Source organism: Anser cygnoides, chromosome 19 (genome assembly GCF_040182565.1).
Source record: "Anser cygnoides isolate HZ-2024a breed goose chromosome 19, Taihu_goose_T2T_genome, whole genome shotgun sequence".
In the NCBI taxonomy this organism is placed as follows: domain Eukaryota; kingdom Metazoa; phylum Chordata; class Aves; order Anseriformes; family Anatidae; genus Anser; species Anser cygnoides.
Window position 1 is genome coordinate 3,962,223 of NC_089891.1, and position 20,501 is coordinate 3,982,723.

At 40.3% G+C, this 20,501-nt stretch overlaps 1 protein-coding gene across 1 annotated transcript in view; it reads left to right on the plus strand.

The window, feature by feature from the left end:
- The window catches only part of OGFOD3 (2-oxoglutarate and iron dependent oxygenase domain containing 3), a 43,389-nt gene that overhangs the window by 18,447 nt on the left and 4,441 nt on the right, over nucleotides 1-20,501 (plus strand). The window contains exons 6-7 of the mRNA XM_066980147.1: nucleotides 2,177-2,330; nucleotides 7,615-7,738. Of these exons, the coding sequence (XP_066836248.1) occupies nucleotides 2,177-2,330; nucleotides 7,615-7,738 (278 nt within the window). The remainder of the gene's footprint in view (nucleotides 1-2,176; nucleotides 2,331-7,614; nucleotides 7,739-20,501) is intronic.

The following is a 20,501-nucleotide window of genomic DNA, read 5'->3' on the forward strand; positions in this document are numbered from 1 at the left end:
CCAATCTTGCCTGAAGCTGTTGCACGTCTCAAAGAGGAGTGCGGCTTTAGCACGGAGCCTTATAAACACCAGGCAGCAAATCTTAATAGAAAGTGTTTGAAAGTGGGAAAGGAATCAACCTAAAAGAGGAAGCGGTATTGCTTAATGAGCAGTACAACGGCTGGAGATTTAAAGTTGTGTCAGGACTGTGGCACAGCTACTTGCAGATACATTCCAGCTGGCTGATGCTCCTGGCCACCCGGTGTCAGAGCCGGGGAACAGACTTCTTCAGTATTTGCGGGTTAGTCTATTAATTCTTCCGTTGGGCTGTTCAAAGTGCCTGATTCCTCCAAATTCATGGTGAAGTGAAATGAGTAGCTATGTCTGATGCTTTTTGGGAAGCATAAGGCAGCCTCTGTTGAAGTCCTACTTCTTGGAGGGAAGACAGAAAGATCAGATACCCACAGGCATGAGAGGAAGGACTGGGGACCACAGATCCTTTCCTGATGTCAGTTGTACAAAACTCTGCCATTTTGTAGCTCTCAACTTGAAACCTCAATTTTTGCATCTGTGTAAATACCTGAAAATCTCATCTCTAAATTTAATGGTTTTCATATTTCACAGCTAAAACAGTTTGAATTGACCCCTGAAAACTTAACGTTTTGTAACCTGTCTTATTTTAAGACAAGTTAAAAATCCAAACTGTATGTCTGTTATTGATTATTTTTTGCTGGGGACAAGCTGTGAACAGGATGAGTAATTAAGCCTTTTTTTTGGTCCTTGTCTTTAAAAGGTGCCTTTCACAGTCCAACACTTAGGTCTGGTTTTTAGTTCTGTCACTTCTTGTTAGTCACTGTTTGAATTCCCCAGGGGAATACTTGGGAAATGGTTTCTTGTAAATTGTGCCGAAGTTCAGTACAATCCAGCAGAGAAATGTCTGACACAGAAAGATGCAAAACTAGTAACGTAATTCCATCAAAACTTCAGAAGAGTGTTTACTCCAAGTATCTCGTTCTTGTGTGCTTTTGAAGCACTTGGGAAGGAAGAAAAGGAAGACTAATACAACAGCTAAGAATGTGGTAAATTGGGAGAAAACAGTCCATTAAGACTTTATGGAACACAGAGGATTAGATTTTAAAATAAAACATTTTCATTTTATCTCACTGTGTTATTGCATTTTCTGTTGCTGCTGTTTTAATTTCCTCCGAGTTAAATGCTAGCTGTGTGTGTTTACTGGTGGGATTTGCCAGTGATTTTGCGACTCATCAGGAAGTCCTTTCCCTTTAAAAGCTGAACTTTAAAATTGACTGAACTAAAGCTGACGCAGTGATGGCCCTAGTCTAGGTCTGTATGCAGTTTTCTGTCCTGAAAGACAACATAGGATGCTGCTATATAAGCAGTTCTCTGCAGTGAAGCATGTGTGATTATTAATCTTCTATTTTTATGATCTTAAAAACAACAACAAAAAAAATCCAGCGGAACAAAAACCTGTTCTTTTCCCTGTGCTTCCTGAGAGAAACACAGGAATAGCCAAGGTAGAGAATATCTTGGTTGAAACTTTCAGAATAATCGGGAAAAACGTCTTGGTATTCCTTTTTAATAAAAATCTGGTTATGATATCAATGAATACGTTGGCCTAGAACCCCGAATTCATGGGCCTGAGACTTCATCTGTTAGTTTACAGCTATCCTAAAAGTAGTTGAAGGTGCTTCCCAAGAGGCAGCCCTTTATGAACATACACATTTCCAGTCATCTGCTTTGGATTAAAAATATGTATGTAAACTAACTTAATCTCTTTGATTTTTCACTAGTTAATAAACACTGTGATAGAATTCCATCGGAAAACACACTGGTTACACAAAGAAATTTTCAAATCTAGGCCACAGGAGACAAATAGTTCCTTTTTCTTAAGATTTTGAAAATAATGATGATAATAAAAAGAGGACAAAACAACAAAAAACACTGCAGATTCTTTTTTTCTTTGCTATACTAGATATTAGTCATTTAAGGCAACGTAAGGGGGAGAGTATGGGTATACATTTCTCTTGATTTACTCTCTGAGGAGGAAGCTTAGCTCTGAGGAAGCAATAACAGTGAATGAAGGAGAATGCAGAAGAATCAGGAGAGGCGCATCGCTGTTTAAATGGGGCCTCTACACTGTTTCAACATTTAGCGTGCTGTGTTGTGTTCTTTGCAGTGATGTGAGACGGAGAATTCAAGAAAAGATTGCTCAGGTGTTCGGAATCAGCTCTTCCGCCATGTACCTGACTAAGCCAACGTTCTTCTCTCGAATAAACAGCAGTGAAGCCAAGACAACGCACGATGAATACTGGCACCCCCACATCGACAAGGTAAGTGGGAGGCTGGGATGGGTTGCAAATGTTTCCAGTTATTAACAGATCACTTTGAAGTTATTTTGCATTAAACAATTAGTCAGGCATGTTTGAAAACTGGAGCTTGTAAAAATCCTTCAGGAGAGGAACCTAATGGAAAGATAAGTGAATTTTAGAAGGATAGGCTAGGACCATTCCTTTTTCTCTTATATTCTGTACCTTAGTTTTGTTCTTTAGGGCTGTTAGAATTAATAAATTTTGTGAATGACTACTCAGAAATTGCTGTTTTGTCAAAAGCTGATTAAGCTGACCTGCACCTATGGAGTCTTCCAGTTCCATCAAAGCTGTGTTTCCAACTGGAGTGTTGCTCTTTCAGCCAGGTCTAGCAGGAACTGTTTCAAAGGTGCTAAATCGGTCATTGTGACTTGATCTGTGTCTTCTGATAGATGCTTGGCATTTACATTTCAGTTATGTATAAATGGAGGGTTTTGTTCGTTTTCAGTGCACGTTCTGTGAGTATAGGTTCTTCATAGTTTTTCACACTTTCAAAGAATCAAATTTCACTGCATAAAGCAGGAAACTTCAATAGCTCATGGGTATCTTTGTTTTTTTTTAAAGTCTCAAAAAGCGTATTTTAGAATTTAAGACTGATTTATTACTGTAATGTGTTTTTTGTCTGCACAAGTTGGTTTGCCAATGTTCTCATACTTTCTTTACTCTTCTTAACATGTGTTTTGCATTGGTAAATGAATAAGCTAGTTGGATAACCTTGCAATTAAGTGTTTCTACCTAAGTCTCTCCTGTACACATTATTTTGTCGTTTAGAAGTAAATCTGTTTTCATGACGAGAATTTGTTTCCTTTGTGCAAGCTGCTTCTCTGTTACGGCATCCTGACAGTGCCTGTACGTGATGAACAGGGGGCTAGATGTTTTGCTGGTTTTATCCATCAGTTTGTCCACATTTTGTTTATCTGCTCCCTAAACAGCCTGCCACGTAATTTACCAACTGATTAGCTTTGGCTTTTTCTAACACCCTCCACCCTCCTCCAGTTTCAAAACAACAACAACAAAAAAACACCCACTAAATGTGGTCTCTCAAATCTGCTGTGCGTTACCTAAACCGTATTAGTTTCTACAGTGAACAGTTGTGTAGTCTGATTTGACAGTAGTGAGGGATTATTGTCACAGTTGGGACAGTTACAAAACACCTTGTTCATGATCATGTAGAATTTGATGCCCCCAAAATCACATACCTGTTCTAAAATATGAAAATTTGGCATGCTAGATTTCAAGGTATTTTCTGAGGGAAGTATAGTTTAGATTATACTGCAGAAGTTAAAACTATAGCCTGTCCTATTTATTATGTATAGGTAGTTTGAACACTTTTTCATTTCTGTAGCAGCTGACTTCAACAGGAAGCTCACTACTGGGAAAGGTAAAGCATTCAGACTGTTGAAGTGTTTTTGTCTGCACCTTAAACTTATGTTCTGTGTTTGAAATATGTTTTAATGTTATTTTCATTTGTGCTCTTGAAAACCATCCTTACAGTGAGGATTGCATATGAACATGCCAATGCTGGGCCACTGTCTGCGCTGTCCAGACAGCATTATATGCTAGGCTGGAAGCCTTATGTGGGTCCCACTTGTGTGGATCAGTTCCTTTTATTTTGGAGGGAGGGGTGGGGGCACAAAGGAACAGAACTTTCCAGACCACAGCTATGGTGAACAGTATTCATGGGTACAGTGGTACAGTCTCTGTACAGTCTCATGTACAGAGACCTAGAGCAGATTTCTTGTAAGTGCTTCTTGAGCTCATGACGTGGTGGTCCAATTCTCACTCTTTGGTCTTCACATGGAGCAAGTGCTGTCAGCGGTGCCAAGTGTTGAAGCGAGATGGACCGTTCACCGTGGGCTGGGATCATTCTTGTAGAAACTGCCTCAGCTCAGTGGTTCGTCCCTTCTCTGGGATAGGGGACTTCAGCTATTGCCAGATAATGTACATATATCTGTGGTTTAAATGATAGCAGTTTGCACTGGGTAGTAGAAAATGGTTTGAACCAGGCTAATGGAGCCCTAAATAGGGTCTGACAGGGAGGCATCCTCAGTCCTGTTCACTTCATGTCCATCGTGAAAGTCCTAATTACATCATCTTGTATCATTGCTACTGGATATTGGTCTTCACTTCTGGTACATCGTTCACTTGAAGTAGTATCAGAGGATTAATTTGAATCCTTTCCTTGCTGCACAAACAAGCCTCTAATCTCTCTGTCTGCTCTTATTCCCCTTAAGTACAATTGGAACGGAGCTATCTGTGGATGCAGCATTCCCTTATGTGTTTACTGATCATGGCTTCCAGAAAAGGTTACAGTATGTGTTGAATATATAGGTCTGCATATAATTTTAACCTACTGTAGATGTACATATATATTATATAATGTACATCTACATTGTACATATATATATGTAACATACATATAAAATGTCTATCTATATTGTGTGTTTAGAAAGAGGTAAAAAATAATTATATAGAGCTGGTCAGGTTATACAGCATTTAGAATTCAAAGCTCTGCAGGAGACTGAATTCAAACAGGAAGGTCAGTAGGTCAGAAAATATTTCAGGGAAGGCTAAATAGGATAGACCGGTTATTGCTTCCCAGCGTATCTTCAGTGCAGCCAGTCTGCCTGGTGTTTTAGTTTTTGCAGTTGAGAACACAAACCAAGTTTCGTTCATTTTCACTGCAGCTGAAAACAAGGAAAAAGTGCCCCTATTGATCTGCAGTAAGAATTACTGTACAAAGAAGTGCCGTAGTATTTCTGTGTGGCCCCCGGAACAATCATGAATACTCGATGTTGAAGAAAGATCGATAGAACTCGGGATGTTGAAACTTTTGCCAATTAGTTGGATGCTTTTGTGTATTCCTGTGTAATAATTAAACAGTGAGGACTGCTGCTACAAGACTTCAGCTTTTTTTCTCCTCTTTACAAAAGAAAGGTAAAATCAAGTCTTTGAAAAATGAATCTGACGCATTTTTGTTTCAAAGCCTGATGCTGTTGGTTCAAAGATACAGGCTCCTTGGAGCACTTGAGAACATTCTACGTTTTCCCCTGAATTGCTGAGTATATTGCAATTACGTTTCTCTATCTGAATATCTTTGGTTTGGAATATTTTAACTGCATAACGGAACAGCACAGTTCTATTATGTGTGTATGCGATTGAATTTTTTTTTTCCCCCTAAAATTTATTCGGTTTTTAGTTACATGGAAATGGAAACCCTTAAATCACCCAAATGAATCATTTAATCTTGTTGAATTTATAAGCAAGGCAGATCGAATAGAGTGTTGTCTTAAGATGTGGAATTTCATCTTGGATGGAATTTGTTTGGAGCTGGATCTTTCAAATGTCAAATGCCTGATTTATAATGGAATTGTTGTTGCACACTCAACCCTGACAGCAGAATAGTCTTATAATGTTCTCTAAGAGAGGTAATGCGGGACTGGAAGAGTTCTGCAGTCCCAAGGGAAGGATCCTGCCATTCTTCACAGACTTGTCAGGCTCCGCCACAGAATTGGCTTTGTTTTGTTTACCTTGAATTTCTCCTACTGAAAAATCTATTCCAGGACTTTGGCGCAATTTTTCTTTAGTTTTTAGCTTAGACTTACGCGTACTCAGTTTATACCTATTTCGGTTTGCATGAACCCTGGCTTTTACATTAAGATGACACCCCCCCCCCCCCCGTGTTCCACTTCCTCCTATCCCCATATAGGCAGCATTCATATCCCTTTTCAGCCTTTCTAGCCTGAAGTAGAACAAGCTGAGCCTTAAGCTAACTGGAGGTTTTAATCACCAAAGTGGTGAAGGTGATAGCTTTGCGAAGCTGGTTGCAGGAGGAGGGCTGTAGACTGGCTGTTCTGAGGTGCTGCTGTAGCACGTGCTCATTAATTCACATTTACTGTCTTATATTGCTGATAAGGTTTGGGTAAATATAGGGACAAGGGTATCACCAAAACATTTCTCATTCTTTTGATTTGGTCTGTGCAGTGCTGCTTATTGCTGGATTTGGATTTTTTTTTTTTTTAAGCTTGTATGGTCATAATAACAAAATGAGTAAGAATGAAAATGTCTTCCTATCCCATCTGTTGCTGTGCTCTCTTACAGAATAATGTGTACAACTGTGTTGAGCCAAAATTTAACTGGCGCTAATGAATGTAACTTTTTTTTTAAAAAAAGGAAAATATTTAGAGAACTTCAATGTTTGGAAGTAGCACTTACCTCTAACAGTCACCACGTCAGACAGAACACTCTGCTAATGCTGTATATTTATGCAGTACTTCTGTGCTGCACATTTTGCTTTGACAGTGTAAAGCAGAGCTTCATTGAGTTGTGATATACTGTAAAGAAATTGGAGAATACAGCCATCGATTCTTAAGTATGTTTTTGATTGTAGGTGACCTAGATATGAAAAGGAAATATTTTCAGCTCAGTGTTAAACACTTAAAACTCAGAGTGAAGCTATGCAATATATACCATTTCTTTTCCCCATCTTCAACATTCATATTAAGGCAAATAAATAATACTCTAACAGGAATGAAAATCAGTCTGTTGTACTTAAAAACGTGGTGTTTGTTCTGTAGGCTGACAGGCAGCAAAGACTTTGAAAGCCATGTGTGAAGGTTTTAAAAACAAAAAAACAAAGCCTATATGGAAAGGAGTAGGTGTTCCTCCAGCGAAGGTGTATTTATTGGGAAGGTCTGATTCACTGTTACCATGAAGTTTCTGCTTGCTAGCTGGTGAAAGAGTAAAAGGTGAGGTTTCCAGAAACCTCAAACTGTGATTAGCTAAGAGATATGGTTAATTTCTCACAGACTGGTTTTGGTTCTTATCAGCATTATGGTGAAATCTGATTTTGAAATAATATAAATAAATCTGAGCATTTCCATATATTTGATTTGATGCAAAGGCGTAACTTCTGACACCGTGTTTTTTGCCAGCTGTTCAGTAGAGATAGGATGACAAAGATCAATAAAAACATTTCTTTAGTTTTGCAAACCGTAATAATAGAAATAATACAGGTAAAATACTAGTCGTGTAAAATATGTATGTAGTCTGTGTATAAACAGTATAGACTAAAAAACATGTATAATTTCTATAGCAATGTTCTCATTTTTTTAGTGACCCTTTTATTAAATATGTGACAACTGGAAAATTAGAAAGCCAATCAGTTCTATCTGCTTAATTGCTTATATTCTGCAAAGATGAGAGCAGAATGTTGTAAAGTTTTAGTAATTGTTGACTTCACTCCTAGGTGACTTACGGCTCTTTTGACTATACTTCACTGCTGTATCTCTCTGACTATGCTGAAGATTTTGGTGGTGGACGGTTTGTGTTTATGGATGAAGGTTCCAACAAGACGATAGAGCCCCGAGCAGGTAAGGGTCTTGATTTGCTTGCATGAAGCAGGCCAAACTGTGCCCATTATTATCTGGGTGGGCTGGCTGATACAGTGGGAGTTGGTATTTTGTGTCAGTAGTAATTGTGGAATAATATAGTTCTCTGTCTCTTGTTATTCAGATTGATTAGGTAGAAAGTAAAGATTAAAACTGCTCAGATGAAATAGTTCAAATATGTGGAGTTAAGCTGCATAAAGTGGCTTCTTTGAAAGCTGTAGCATTTAGAACTGCAATCCAGTTACAGAATCTAAGAGTCATTCAGGTTGGAAAATACCTCCAAGATCATCTAGTCCAACCTTTAACTTAGCACTAAAATCCACCACTAAATCATGCTACAAAGTTCTACATCTGCATGTTTCTTAAGACCTCCAGGGATGGTGACTCAACCACTGCCCTGGCAGCCTGTTCCCATGCAGCACAACCCTCCCAGTAAAGAAATTTCTCCTAATATCCAACCTGAACCTTCCCTGGCACAACTTGAGGCCATTTCCTTATCCCTTGGTGCTTGGGAGAAGAGCCTGATCCCCACCTTGCTACAACCTCTTTTAAGGTCATTGTAAAGCACAATAAGCTCTCTCCCATGCCTTCTTTTCTCCAAGCTAAGCAACCCCAGGTCTCTCAGCTGCTCCTCGTAAGACTTGTTCTCTAGACCCTTCACCAGCTTCATTGCCCTTCTTTGGACACAAAGACAGGTTTAGCAGGCTAGAATGCATCTAGAGTCAAGATAACCGTGTGAACACTCTGAGTACAGCAAATCCACACTAAAAAATCCACACTAAAGCAACTTATTTTACACCTTCTGGCCAGAAGTTTCTTTGCTGTTTGTGGTGTGGCTCAATACCCTGCAACTGCTGTGGGCCAGGTGTGAAGGTGATGGATAACCACTGTGCTGCTGATGTGCAGAACCATGATGAACCGTGGTAACTTGGTTATGAGTCTGTACGTGCTTTTAGTAAATTTGATGAAGATAAGAATTCTGATGGCTGTCAGAAAGGCTGACCTTTTTAAAAAGAAAAAAAAACCCTTAAGGATGGCTTAAGATTTTTCTGATAAGTGGATTATTTGAAACTGGAATTACTTTGGGCAATATGCTTAGGAAGAAAGTGCTCAGGCTCAACTCATCTGTCTGTCAGGTTAGGGAGCTTACAGCAGTGTACCTCAACCTTTTATAATGCAAGACCAATCACATTTTTTGCAGGGAATATCAAGGACAGCTTCATATTCCTATGGACTTTTTTTTTTTAAGAGAAAAAAGATGGAAATGTTCTTATTTGAAGACAGCATCAGTATTTGTCTGCTGACAGGCATTACCTCAGCCTGAACTGGTTTTTTTACTATGGTGGCCTGCAAGTAGGTTGTGTGGTGTTGTTTTGTTTTTTTTCTTGTATGTCTTATAAATCATAGCGATCTACTCGCCAGCTGTAACAATGGCTTAGATAAACTCTGAGATTATCTGTGTTCTGGGTTTGATATCAAGAATTGTATGTTTGATTATTTTAGCTTTTGTGGTTGAAAATAAATGCCGAACTGAAAGTATTGTGATTTGCAAAATACTGCCACCAGTATTTTGAAAGGAAGTAAATTAAACTAGGTCATTTCCAGATGCAATTCTGAAATGAACATGTTGGTATTAGAGCTGTAAAATAAGAATTGAATTCTGGATAGCTGAGAGGGCAGCTGTCTCCTTGCACAGCACTGGGGCAATCAGTCTGATGGCTGTATGCAGCATTCCCCTGACTTGATTTCAAAGTCTGCAGCTGTGAAATTGCTTCAATTCAGCCCCATCCATTTAATTTTCAGGCTGTGCTGCAAGGTGTTTGCTCTTTGTCAGTCCCGGGGAAGAATGGGGAGCAGATGAGGCGGAAGTACAGAGAGGAAAGATTTTTAACAGCACCTTATTCTGGCCATTCCCTTTCACAGTTCTTTTTATTAACAGTATCTGTGAAATGCAGCTGGTTGAACACAACTTTTAAAATAAAACAATGCAAAGCTTGTGAAGAACAGCCTTTTTGGGAGATGAAATGTGCTATGTGTGCAAAACAGAAAATGAAGTTTAGTGCCAGTTACACCTTTCTTCCACACTCCTCTGTCCAAACGCAGTTTCCAGGGGTCCCACGATAGTGTCACTACCTATTGTGCTATCTAAATAATTACTGAAATCTTGTGAGAAGTGGAGAATATGTTTAGAAGTAAAGCACCATGTGAAGGCAATTCTGCTTCATTTTCCTCGTGCTGATAAAAATGCCACTTGTGAGAGAATGAGAACAAGGGAATGACCCCAGGGTGTTTTCTGTTGCTGGTACAAGTTGATCTGTTTTTCATGTTCAGTGTGTTCCTTTGCGGTACTTTGTTTTCCTTTTTCCCCCTTCTTTTTTGTGTTTTCACTTTACGTTTCTTTTGATCCTTTGCTTTTCTTAGCAGTCCAACTTTTTAAACCATGTGTCAATAAGCTTTTATGCTTCTCATTTAGGATGATTCAGGCTTCTTTAGAGTTGACTGTTGTGATCACTGGTTTAGTTCCAGTGCCTGGCAGCCAATTTACGTTCTCCGTAACAGTACTGAAATTAAATTCTCAGATCTGGCATTTCTTATTGTCTCAGAATTACTTTGTATTTTGGGAATCTGGTGCTATGTGCTAAAATGAGCACATTCCTTTTTGTGCAAGCAGTAATTTATTAAAGAGTCAGATTCTACAACAGGAAACAAAAGGACATTGTTACTGATGCAGCAGAGCAGGAAGGCAGTCATCTGAAATACAAAAAAATATAATCTTAAAAAACAAACAAACAAACAAAAACATTGTGAATTTCCCTGTTTTTTGGGACTGCTACCTGGGCAAATTTTTTCTGCTGTTTCAAATGCTTTCAGTCTTAACCCAGTCAGATTGGGACAGGGAAGACTTTTATATAAGCAGGAGTGGAGCCTAATTTTAAAACATTTATCACTTTTCTATGTATGCCACTTGTAAATTGTGTAAGAAGTACCTAAGTCCTGTTTGCACATATTCAAATGAGTGAGGGTGTTCTTAAGGCTATCATTCGTACCATGGTCTATAATATTGGTTTGTTTAGTAATTAACACATCTAGCTCTAAGAGGGAATTAAATTCATTAGTTTGGATGCTCTCGAGAGGTTTTTTTTTTCCTTTTAATGGACATGAACAAGTCACCACTGTTATGCCAATTCATGTGTACAGAGCCTTGGCTAATCCTTAAACAAATTTGGAGTTAAGGGACACATCTCTGAAGCCTATCTGGGCACAAGGGAAGTGTGTGTGTGTCTTGCCTGAAGTTGGGGCCTCTGTCTGCTGCAACAAACTCACTGTACCAAGAATAAGAATCCTCTGCTCCAAGTAAAATACTGTTTTGAAAGGAAAAGCTTTTTTTTGAATAAAGAAACAGTTCTGAAGTCATATCTGTTGCTTGTAAATGCCTCTGGTAATCCAATTTCCAAAAATGAATTGGCAAAATGGCAATGCATTGTCATTTTGTTTTCATCCTTTGCACCAGGGGTAGCTCTCCTCAAAAGAAGAAATTTTGCACATGGAGAACAAGGAGGTGATTGGTGACCGCCGGCATGGCTTCACTAAGGACAGGTCGTGCCTGGCAAATCTGGTGGCCTTCTACGGTGGGGTTACAGCACTGGTGGACAGGGGAAGAGCAACTGACATCCTCTACCTGGACTTGTGCAAGGCATTTGACACTGTCCCCCATGATATCCTTGTCTCTAAATTGGACAGATACGGATTTGAGGGGTAGACCACTCAGTGGGTTAGGAATTGGCTGGATGGTTGCACTCAGATTTGCTGTCAACAGCTCAATGTCCAGGGGGAGACCAGTGATGAGTGGTGTTCCTCAGGGGTCAGGATTGGGACCGGTGCTGTTTGACATCTTTGATGACAGGGACAGTGGGATCGAGTGTGCCCTCAGCACGTTTGCTGATGACACCGAGCTGTGTGGTGTGGTCAACATGCAGAAGGAATGCCATCCAGAGGGACCTTGACTGGCCTGAGAGGTGGGCCTGTGCGACCCTCTTGAGGTTCAACAAGGCCAGCTGCAAGGCCCTGCACCTGGATTGGGGCAATGCCAAGCACAATCACAGGCTGGGTAGTGAATGGATCAAGAGCAGCCACGATGAGAAGGACCTGGGGGTGCTGGTTGATGAGAAGCTCGACATGAGCTGGCAATGTGTGCCTGCAGCACAGAAAGCCGGCTGTACCCTGGGCTGCAGCAAAAGAAGCGTGGGCAGCAGGGAGAGGAGGGGGTTGTCCCCCTCTGCTCTGCTCTCGTGAGACCCCACCTGGGGTGTGCGTTCAGCTCTGGGGTCCCCTGCATAAGAAGGACACAGAAGTATTAAAATGAGTCCAGAGGAGGCCACAAGGATGTTCAAGGGGCTGGAGCCCCATTCCTATGAAGACAGGCTGAGAGAGTTAGGGTTGTTCAGCCTGGAGAAGAGAAGGCTCTGGGGAGGCTTTAGAGCAGCCTTCCAGTGCCTAAGGGGGGCTGTAGGAAAGCTGGGGAGGGACTCTTTATCAGGGGGTGCGGTGACAGGACAAGGGGTAACAGCTTCCAACTAAAAGAGGGTAGGTTTAGATTAGGTATAAGGAAGAAATATACTCAGAGGGCGGTGAGACACTGGCACAGGCTGCCCAGAGAAGCTGTGGCTGCCCCATCCCTGGAGGTGTTTAAGACCAGGCTGGATGGGGCTTTGCGCAACCTGTGCTGGTGGGAGGTGTCCCTGCCCATGGAATTAAATGAGCTTTAAGGTCCCTGCCAACCCAACCCATTCCATGATTCTATGAAACAGAGCAACTGTTAGAATGAGGTTCTTCAAAACAAAGGCCATGGCCCTTTCATCATTAACTTTCTTTGTCTGGCCTGTGATTTGTTGCAGTAAGCTTCAATAGATACAGTTAGATTAAGTATAAATGACAGACAATAAGGCATTCCTTTTTTAATGTTAAAATCAGTATACTTTATACTGCTATGAAGTTTGCCAGTGTAAAACATATTTAAAATTTCATTATTTTGGAGAGTCTTGTTTGAATTTGGGTACTGGCAATATTACAGAGAGGTCACACGCTTCATTTTATAAGTGTAGATGAAACCCTGCAGCTGGAATGAAATATCTGTACTAGTTGTGTGTTCTGTATTTGCATGTACACTTCTTGGTTTTAAGGTCAGCTTTGTTGCGCTTTCAACTCACAAAGGAGTTTGTTCTTTATACCAGTTGTTTTTTATATAAGGGCAGATGGAAAGGTCACAATCTCTGGAAGAAAATAATCAGTGATGCAAAATTAATTATGTGCGTTGGTTCGTGTGAAATGTTACTTTTCTGTTTCATTTGTGAATATCAAACTTAGCATATTTTTATAGTTGGCAGAGCAAACTGTCTTTCTGCAAGTGTAAAAATATTTGAGATGAAGGTATGAGCCATTTGGGAACCTGTGAGGTTGGATTATTCTTCATTTAGAATGGAAAAAAGTGTGCACTCAAAGCCTGATTGTTCAGATTTTCTGTTTAATCTTTATTTTTCTGTGCTCTTTGAAAAAAAAAAAAAAAAACAAAAAACAAAACAACCCGCATCATCAGTTTGGAGGAATTCACTACTAAAGGCTGTGGGAATGCTGCATATTAACAGAGTTCAATGACATAGTAAGAATATATATATATATTCCAGACTTGGAGGTCTCACGACAACGTAACACGGTTTTTACACCTTGTATTAAAAGCATTTCTTCAGTAATTATTTAGTAATCCATTTTGTGTTATGGAACAGCTGGTTTTTCACTGAGTGTAGGTACTCTTTCTCCACACTTAACCTGGATAATGCTGATTTAATCTAGATGAAGATGGTCTTCTGGCATTCCTAGCTTTAGTTTTGCTCCAATCAGCAGAACTGGATCACATCTTGATGACAAATCAGTAACAGCTGAAAGCTGAGTGATTTAAAAACAAAGCAAGAATACCCCACAAGTAGCTGTCAGTCCTAGAGGAAGATAAATGGAGCAGGCATTAGCAGCTGCAGTAATATCCAGCTACGCAAAGCTCATGGGTTAAAGGAGGGGGCACTTTAGTGATTTACAATACCAATCATGAATTGCACTTGGGACGGGTAAGACAATTACAGAGAAATGGTAGAAAAAGGAGGACCTGTTGCAGCTGTGACAAAAATATGTTGAAACAGGCGCATACAGGAGCTAAAGAGCTCCTCGTTTCTATGTCGAGCTCAGAAGATTTTCTTTTGCTTTCTGTTCTGTTCCTCACAGAAGGTTAGCTTTCTTCCAGACTCTGGTTTTGTGTTCCAGACATGCATGGTGACAGGTTTCTGATGTCATTAAAATAAATAGTCTTTTAATTGGGCACTTAAATCAGCAGTACCTGGGAGGCTCAGATCAGACCTGCGCTTCCCATGCTGCTTATGACTTACCCTCAAGTAGATGTCGTACTTTGTACAAAGTATCTGTATTATTGAGGATAGTAATGGTCATTTTAATTGGGCCATTGAAAGGATTGAGGTGTGCAAGGGGGTTGGGGAGTGCTAACCTGATGTGTTAGTGCTTTACGGGGCATTGCAGAGCATTGTCACTGTGGTGAATTGGCCTCTGAGGCTTTTTCCTGGTATAAAACAGTTATTAATGAGCACGTGTAGTATGCATCTTGTTTGCTTGTCATTCCTTAATGCATTTCTACAGGACTTCGGTTTTCATAATGCACATGCAGGCTGATATTTTAGAAACATGATTGGATGCTGCTAAACAAATATGCAGCAAAGTTGAAGGTATAAAGAAGGAACAGAGGAAAATCAACTTCAACCAGTTACTTGATGAAATTCAGGTAATGTAACAGGTGAAGTAAAATAAAATGCAAAATGAACTCTTTCAGATGTGTTACACTGTATAGATCAGTAATGATGTTTCCATTCTTGGTTCCTGCGCTTTGTGAGTTTTAATGTCACAAACAATAGGCGTATGGGAACAGGTTGCCCAGGGCAATAGTGGAATCACCGTCCTTGGAGGTGTTTAAGGAAAGGATAAGTGTGGTACTTAGGGACATGGTTTAGTGGGCAATATTGATGGTAGGTGGACGATTGGGCTAGATGATCTTAGAGGTCATAACCTTGGATCTTAGAGGTGATAACCCTGTTCTTCTCCTTTAGCTGTAGGGAGAAGAAAAGGAGCCAAAAGGCCTGGGTGGCAGTAAGGGTGAAGAGGGGAGAGCAGGGTTATGCAGTTTTTATTTCTAAAAACTTCACTGGATTGTCACACTTTCAAATGTAATGTACAGAGCAGAAACTCCTGTTGTTTTGAGCAACCAACTGTGCTGGTGGAATAGAAGCAGGCAGGGATTCTCTTGAAATCTAAAAATGCTCTATGTCTCTTTATTTTAATAGGATATTATTTTTAGTAGGGAATAACTTGTTCATTTATTTTCTTTAAAAAGTGTAATTTGGAAGTTTTCAACCTAGGTGATTATGAATTTAAAGTAGAAGCAAGTACTTCTAAAAGTATTAATAATACTTCAGCAAATTACAAGCCAGCTATAAAAAGTTCTCAGTGATAATCATTGATTTTATTCATAACAGCAAGTAATTGCTAAAAAAAATCTGGGGCGATTTTGCATCTAGGCTTCGTTAGATGCCTGTTGTGTTTTAATTTCTTTTTAGGACCTATTCACCTTTACACTTCTGTGCGTGGCATACTTTTCACCTGTGTATGCGGGGAACTTGTTTAGAGAAGCTTGTGCACTCTCTTCTGCTGTAAAGGTTGGCACAACATCCAGACTCAAGTCTTCAAAACAGTAGATATAAACTTGGTTTATATCTGGGATGAAATCCAGATCAGCAGTGTAGTGGTGTGCAGGTAGGTAGGATGCACACACCAGCTGCTCTTTTACCCAGCTGGCAGCTTTCAGCACTGCCTTCAGAAAGGTTTCCCCCATTTAACATGCAAGAGACAGCATTACCAGATGGTGCTGCTGTCACCTGAGGAAGGTACCTGGCACGCTTTGGACTGGGAAAACCCTGGAACCAGAGCTATGACAGAAGTGTGACCTGTCCCTTTTATCTCAAGTCAGATCATGCTCAGGTGCTGTCATTCCACTTTACTTTCATAAGGCTTAGGTAAAGACTTGCTTAAAGCTTTCCCCTTTCAACAATATATTTATAATAATTGAATAAGTATATCCATTAAGTAAATTTTGTTGTGTGATTACAAAAAATAGAAGTTTTTTTTTGCCTAGTGATACGGTGTTTGAGGGGTGGGAGGAGAGGCTTTATGTAAGGATGAATTAGCAGTGAATCCTAAACAGCTGACAGGGATGAGAAGACAATTATGTGTGCTGTTTCCCAGACAGTGCTTCTGTCTTGGTGTCATTCAGCAGACGAAACACAATTTTCTTACTTTCTCGAGTAATACTCAGAACTGGTAAAGCAGCCAGTCAAAGCTGTCAGCGCATAAGATGAAAGATGCTGAGTAGACCTGTAGTGCCAAATAAACTGTTCCTGCTTCCCTTTCATCTGGCAGAAGAGTTGCTTCATTTCCTTCTGAGCAGCTGCCCAGTTTCTCCATGTGTCCAGCTGCTCTGGACGGTGGTTGGAGGTGAGACCTTCTACATCGCCCAGCCCCGCTCTGTCCCGGGCAGCAGGCAGTGGCAGCCCCTGTCCTTCCCTGGCGTCCAGCCCCTCTTCGGGCAGACCAGAGGAGAAGGGTGAGGGGACACTTAGCGCGCCCTTAACTTGCTTGCATGATTAAGTGTGGGTCAAGACAGTCCAACACCTGGTTTGCAGTTTCTCCTTGATGTTTGCATGAGCCAAGGAGTTTACAAGGATATTTGGCAGTGAGTTAAAGTAGAAGGGCTAAAATGATGCTGCCAAGAAAGCAAAAGTGGCAGTCTCACGTGAAGGATGGGAGCACAAAGGGGGTGGGAATCTGGTGGCAACAACAGGTAGGCTGCAGAAAGCGATTGCCAAAGTTGGTATTAATGTGAATGGCCTATGCCATGTAAAATCAGAATGATCTGGTGCTGGAGTGGAGATCATTTGGTCACAGCTTCCTGCTCAGCAGTTGATCACAGGAGACGCAAGGGTAGCAAAATGTACGTCTGAGACACGTGGTCGGGAAGTGCCATATCTAATGTGTGCTGACTAACTTGTGCTATTAATGCTACGCTTACATGTGCTGATAAGATGACCCTGAGCAACCTGACACAACTCGGATATCATTTAGAAGTTGGCCCTGATTTGAGAAGGGGATTTGACCAGAAGTCCTCCCCAGATCTCTTCCCATCTAAATTACGCAGTGAATCTATAATTCTATATGCAGTGAATGTAATTCTGTTTGCAGTGAATCTACAGTAAGAGGCATAATAACGTAGTGTGTGGTTGTTTTTTCTTTTTTCCTTATGAGCATTGTGGTATGTTAACATTTGTATGGTTCTCGGTCTTTTTATGTATTCTCTACTTTTTTTATAATTTAGTCTTACGCACCTTACCATTTTTTCTCTTGCCAGAATAAGAACAACAGAGGATACTCTATACTACTTGTAAAGCAAAAGAACGAGTGTTAATTGCAAAGTATTGTACTGGTGTTTACTAATTAATTTTTGCAGTAACACTGTTAGAATGTGTCACTGTTTTCTTCATTTTAGAGACAAGGAAACAGATGAGAGATTAAGTGGTTTGATCAAAGTCACAGTATAAGTCAAGGACATAGCTGTCAATGAAAATTGTTTTCTTTTTATATTCTCCCAGTCTATATTGCCTTCTAGTACTGAGGTTAGGTAGAATATTGCAGGCAGTTTGCTTGTGGAAGTGCAACTGAATGTTAAAATTCAACAGGGATAAAATCTCCTGAGAGCAAGCCTTATGGGAATACTGTGATGTTATAGCTGGAAGAGTAATTAAATGGGACATCATTGCTTTATGGTGAAATAGGTGTTGCTTTTGTTGCTTAAGTATTTTTCATGAAAATAATAGTGTTACTTTATCAGAATTAGGGTCACATACAGCTCAGTACTGAATCTTGTGACTGGCACTTGTACGTCTTCAGAAATAACAGTTCCTGTGGATCAGTGCAAAAATCGCTTCTCAAAAAATCAGGAGAACAAGGGGTTACCTCTAATATGATTAAGGTCTTGCTCCTGTATTTTCTTTCCTGTTTTTCACATCACAAGCTTTTCTGAGCCTGATGGCATTTAAGACCTTGACTTGTGTCAGTGACACTGAAGACCAGGCTCAGTTCTGATGGATGCAGTGGTGCTGAGCTTGTTAGCAATTCCTCGTCCTAGATCAGAGTGGCAATTATGAGTGAGTTGGCACGTGAGCTTTCCATGATAGCTTTTCTTTGATCCCCAATACAATTTATCCTTTGCTTACTTTTGTAAATATTAAAAACTTCCGTGAATGTTTAAGGCTCACAGAAGAAGGACTGAGAAGCAGCTGCACCTGGGGAGCTAGCACAGAAGCAGAGCTGGAGCAGTGGCTGTGAACTGGAAGGGGAAGCGCCTGTGTCACAGTAACACTTTGTCCCATCTGCAAGGAGAACAGCTCATCAGCTAAGCCTTTACTGTACCAAACTCCATCTTGAAGCATGCTTTCATAGAATCATAGAGAAAACATGGAAGGGAAGAGAAAACAGACAGTAGATTCAGGTATTCTTAGATCTAGCTTGTTGCCAAATAGAGATCAAAGGTAAGGATTGATTGATTACTTCTGTTCCTATAGAGATCAGAGGGCTATGGGCAAACTAATTATTTAGAAACAGGCTCCTGTTGGTATTCCGGTTACCACAAATCATTCCAATTCTTTGTCCTCTTTGTTTTTCTGTTATAGTAAGAAAGGTGAGAACAAGTGCATTTGTGTGGGAGAACTTCCTCTACTCCCTTGTTGCAGAAAGAAAATTTGGCTCCTCTGTAGGAACTAGGCTAGGGCTCTCCATCCTGCTGCTATATAGGCTGATGGGAGTCTTGAAGGCATTTGGAAACAGCTGTAAAGGAGTTTTAAGTGTTTGGTGGTGGCCAGAAAAGAGGAAAGATCATTTAAAGAAGTGCCTTCAGAAATGTCAGTGTTCTTTTAATCTGATATGGGAGTTGTATGCCCAAGTGTTAAAAGCACTAAATGCTCCAATGTGCTGCACTAATTGCCATGGCATGCTGTGTCTGATTTATATCTCATTAAATGGAAAGTGGAGGTGTGAAGGAGATGGACCGTATATGTGGGAGAGCAGCCCACAGTTCTTGTAACTGCTGGGTCTAAAACTCATCCCACAGGCTGAGGTTAAAGCATCGCGAAGCTAAACAGGCGATGGAGTTCTTGGCATCTTGCAGCGATTGGGGAAAATGTGAGTTAAATGCTTATGTTCAGGATGAAATACTCTTGAGTAATCTTGGTGGGAAAAAGAATTCCTTTGTTATCACCATGGGCATCACTCCTAACCCAAGGACACCTCCATTCCAATCTTCATCCTTCAGGACCCGGCTCAGAGACCGGTGTCTTAAAGCTTAGAAACAAGGACCTCAAAACGGGAGATGATCCCTCTCCTGTTTCTTCCATTCCCCAGGAGTTCATCCCTTAAGAACCAGCAATAACATACTTTCTCTTTTTTGGTTAGGTAATATCATACTATGAAGCAGTGTTGAATAGTAGCCTGTGATCTCAAAAAAGCTTACATTTTAAAACCAAGTGTTCATAAATCAACCCCAAATTTATGTGGCAGGAAGCAGTTGTCAAGATTTCATTACTGGAAAGAGAAAAGCATGTTGGAAAGAATCTGCAAGACAGTCAGAAGAGAGGAGACAAAAATGAAAAGACATATTTGAGGCCGTTGTCAATTCAAATAACGAAAGAAAAGAACAAAGGAAGCAGGATTAGAATTTTCGCATGCTTTACCCAGAGCTTTTGTCACTCAAAAATGTTTCACCGGGAAATTGCACGTGCCTACGCATTTTTGGTTTGCAATGAGTAGTTGCATAGCCATTCTTTGGCATCTGTAATACAATGCTGATCTTTTGTGAAGCTCGGCATTCACTCTATTGCTTACTCAAGAGTGTGGAGAGCTCAGTGGACCTGCCCTGTGCGTGCCTTTCTCTCTTTTCAAAATGAGAGAAATCCTAGCATGGCTACCACAATTGAGTCAGCATGTAATGCTTTTTTTTTATATAAAGTTTGCGCTTTAAGTGCTTTGAATGCAGTCTCACAGCTAAAAACAGACCCACATCACGTATGGCACTAATAACTTGCTAACATGGTTCATGGTTTAGAATTTTCGGGCTTAAAATCTCAAACTCAAAATTGATTAAAAAACAATTGCTAGAACCGAGGACAGATGATAGCCTAGGATTAGGTACGTACTTTTCTAAGCACCTTGCTTAGTTCTGACCTGCTTTTTTTTTGTGTAGTAATTTAACTTTTTAAGTGGTTTCTGGATACTGTGTATTGAAGGAAGATTCTGAAATGTCTAGTCTCAGCGTGTTTGAAAGGCCAGTAAATCATCCTGTTCTGTAATGGTGCACCTTTATCTTATCTCGTGTCTTTCTCCAGATATCTCTGAATAATGATGCTACTGTATATTCCTTAAAGGTTTTATCAGGTGGGATGGGAATTAATGTTCTTTGCCTTTTCTGTGAGCAGTTCTACTATTGAGAATAGCGTACTGTGGAGAGACTGTACTTTCATTTCAAAATTTTGCAATGGAAATGATTTTAAAAGAAATTCTTCCCAAGTGAGGAAAAAGTATCTTCAGAAAT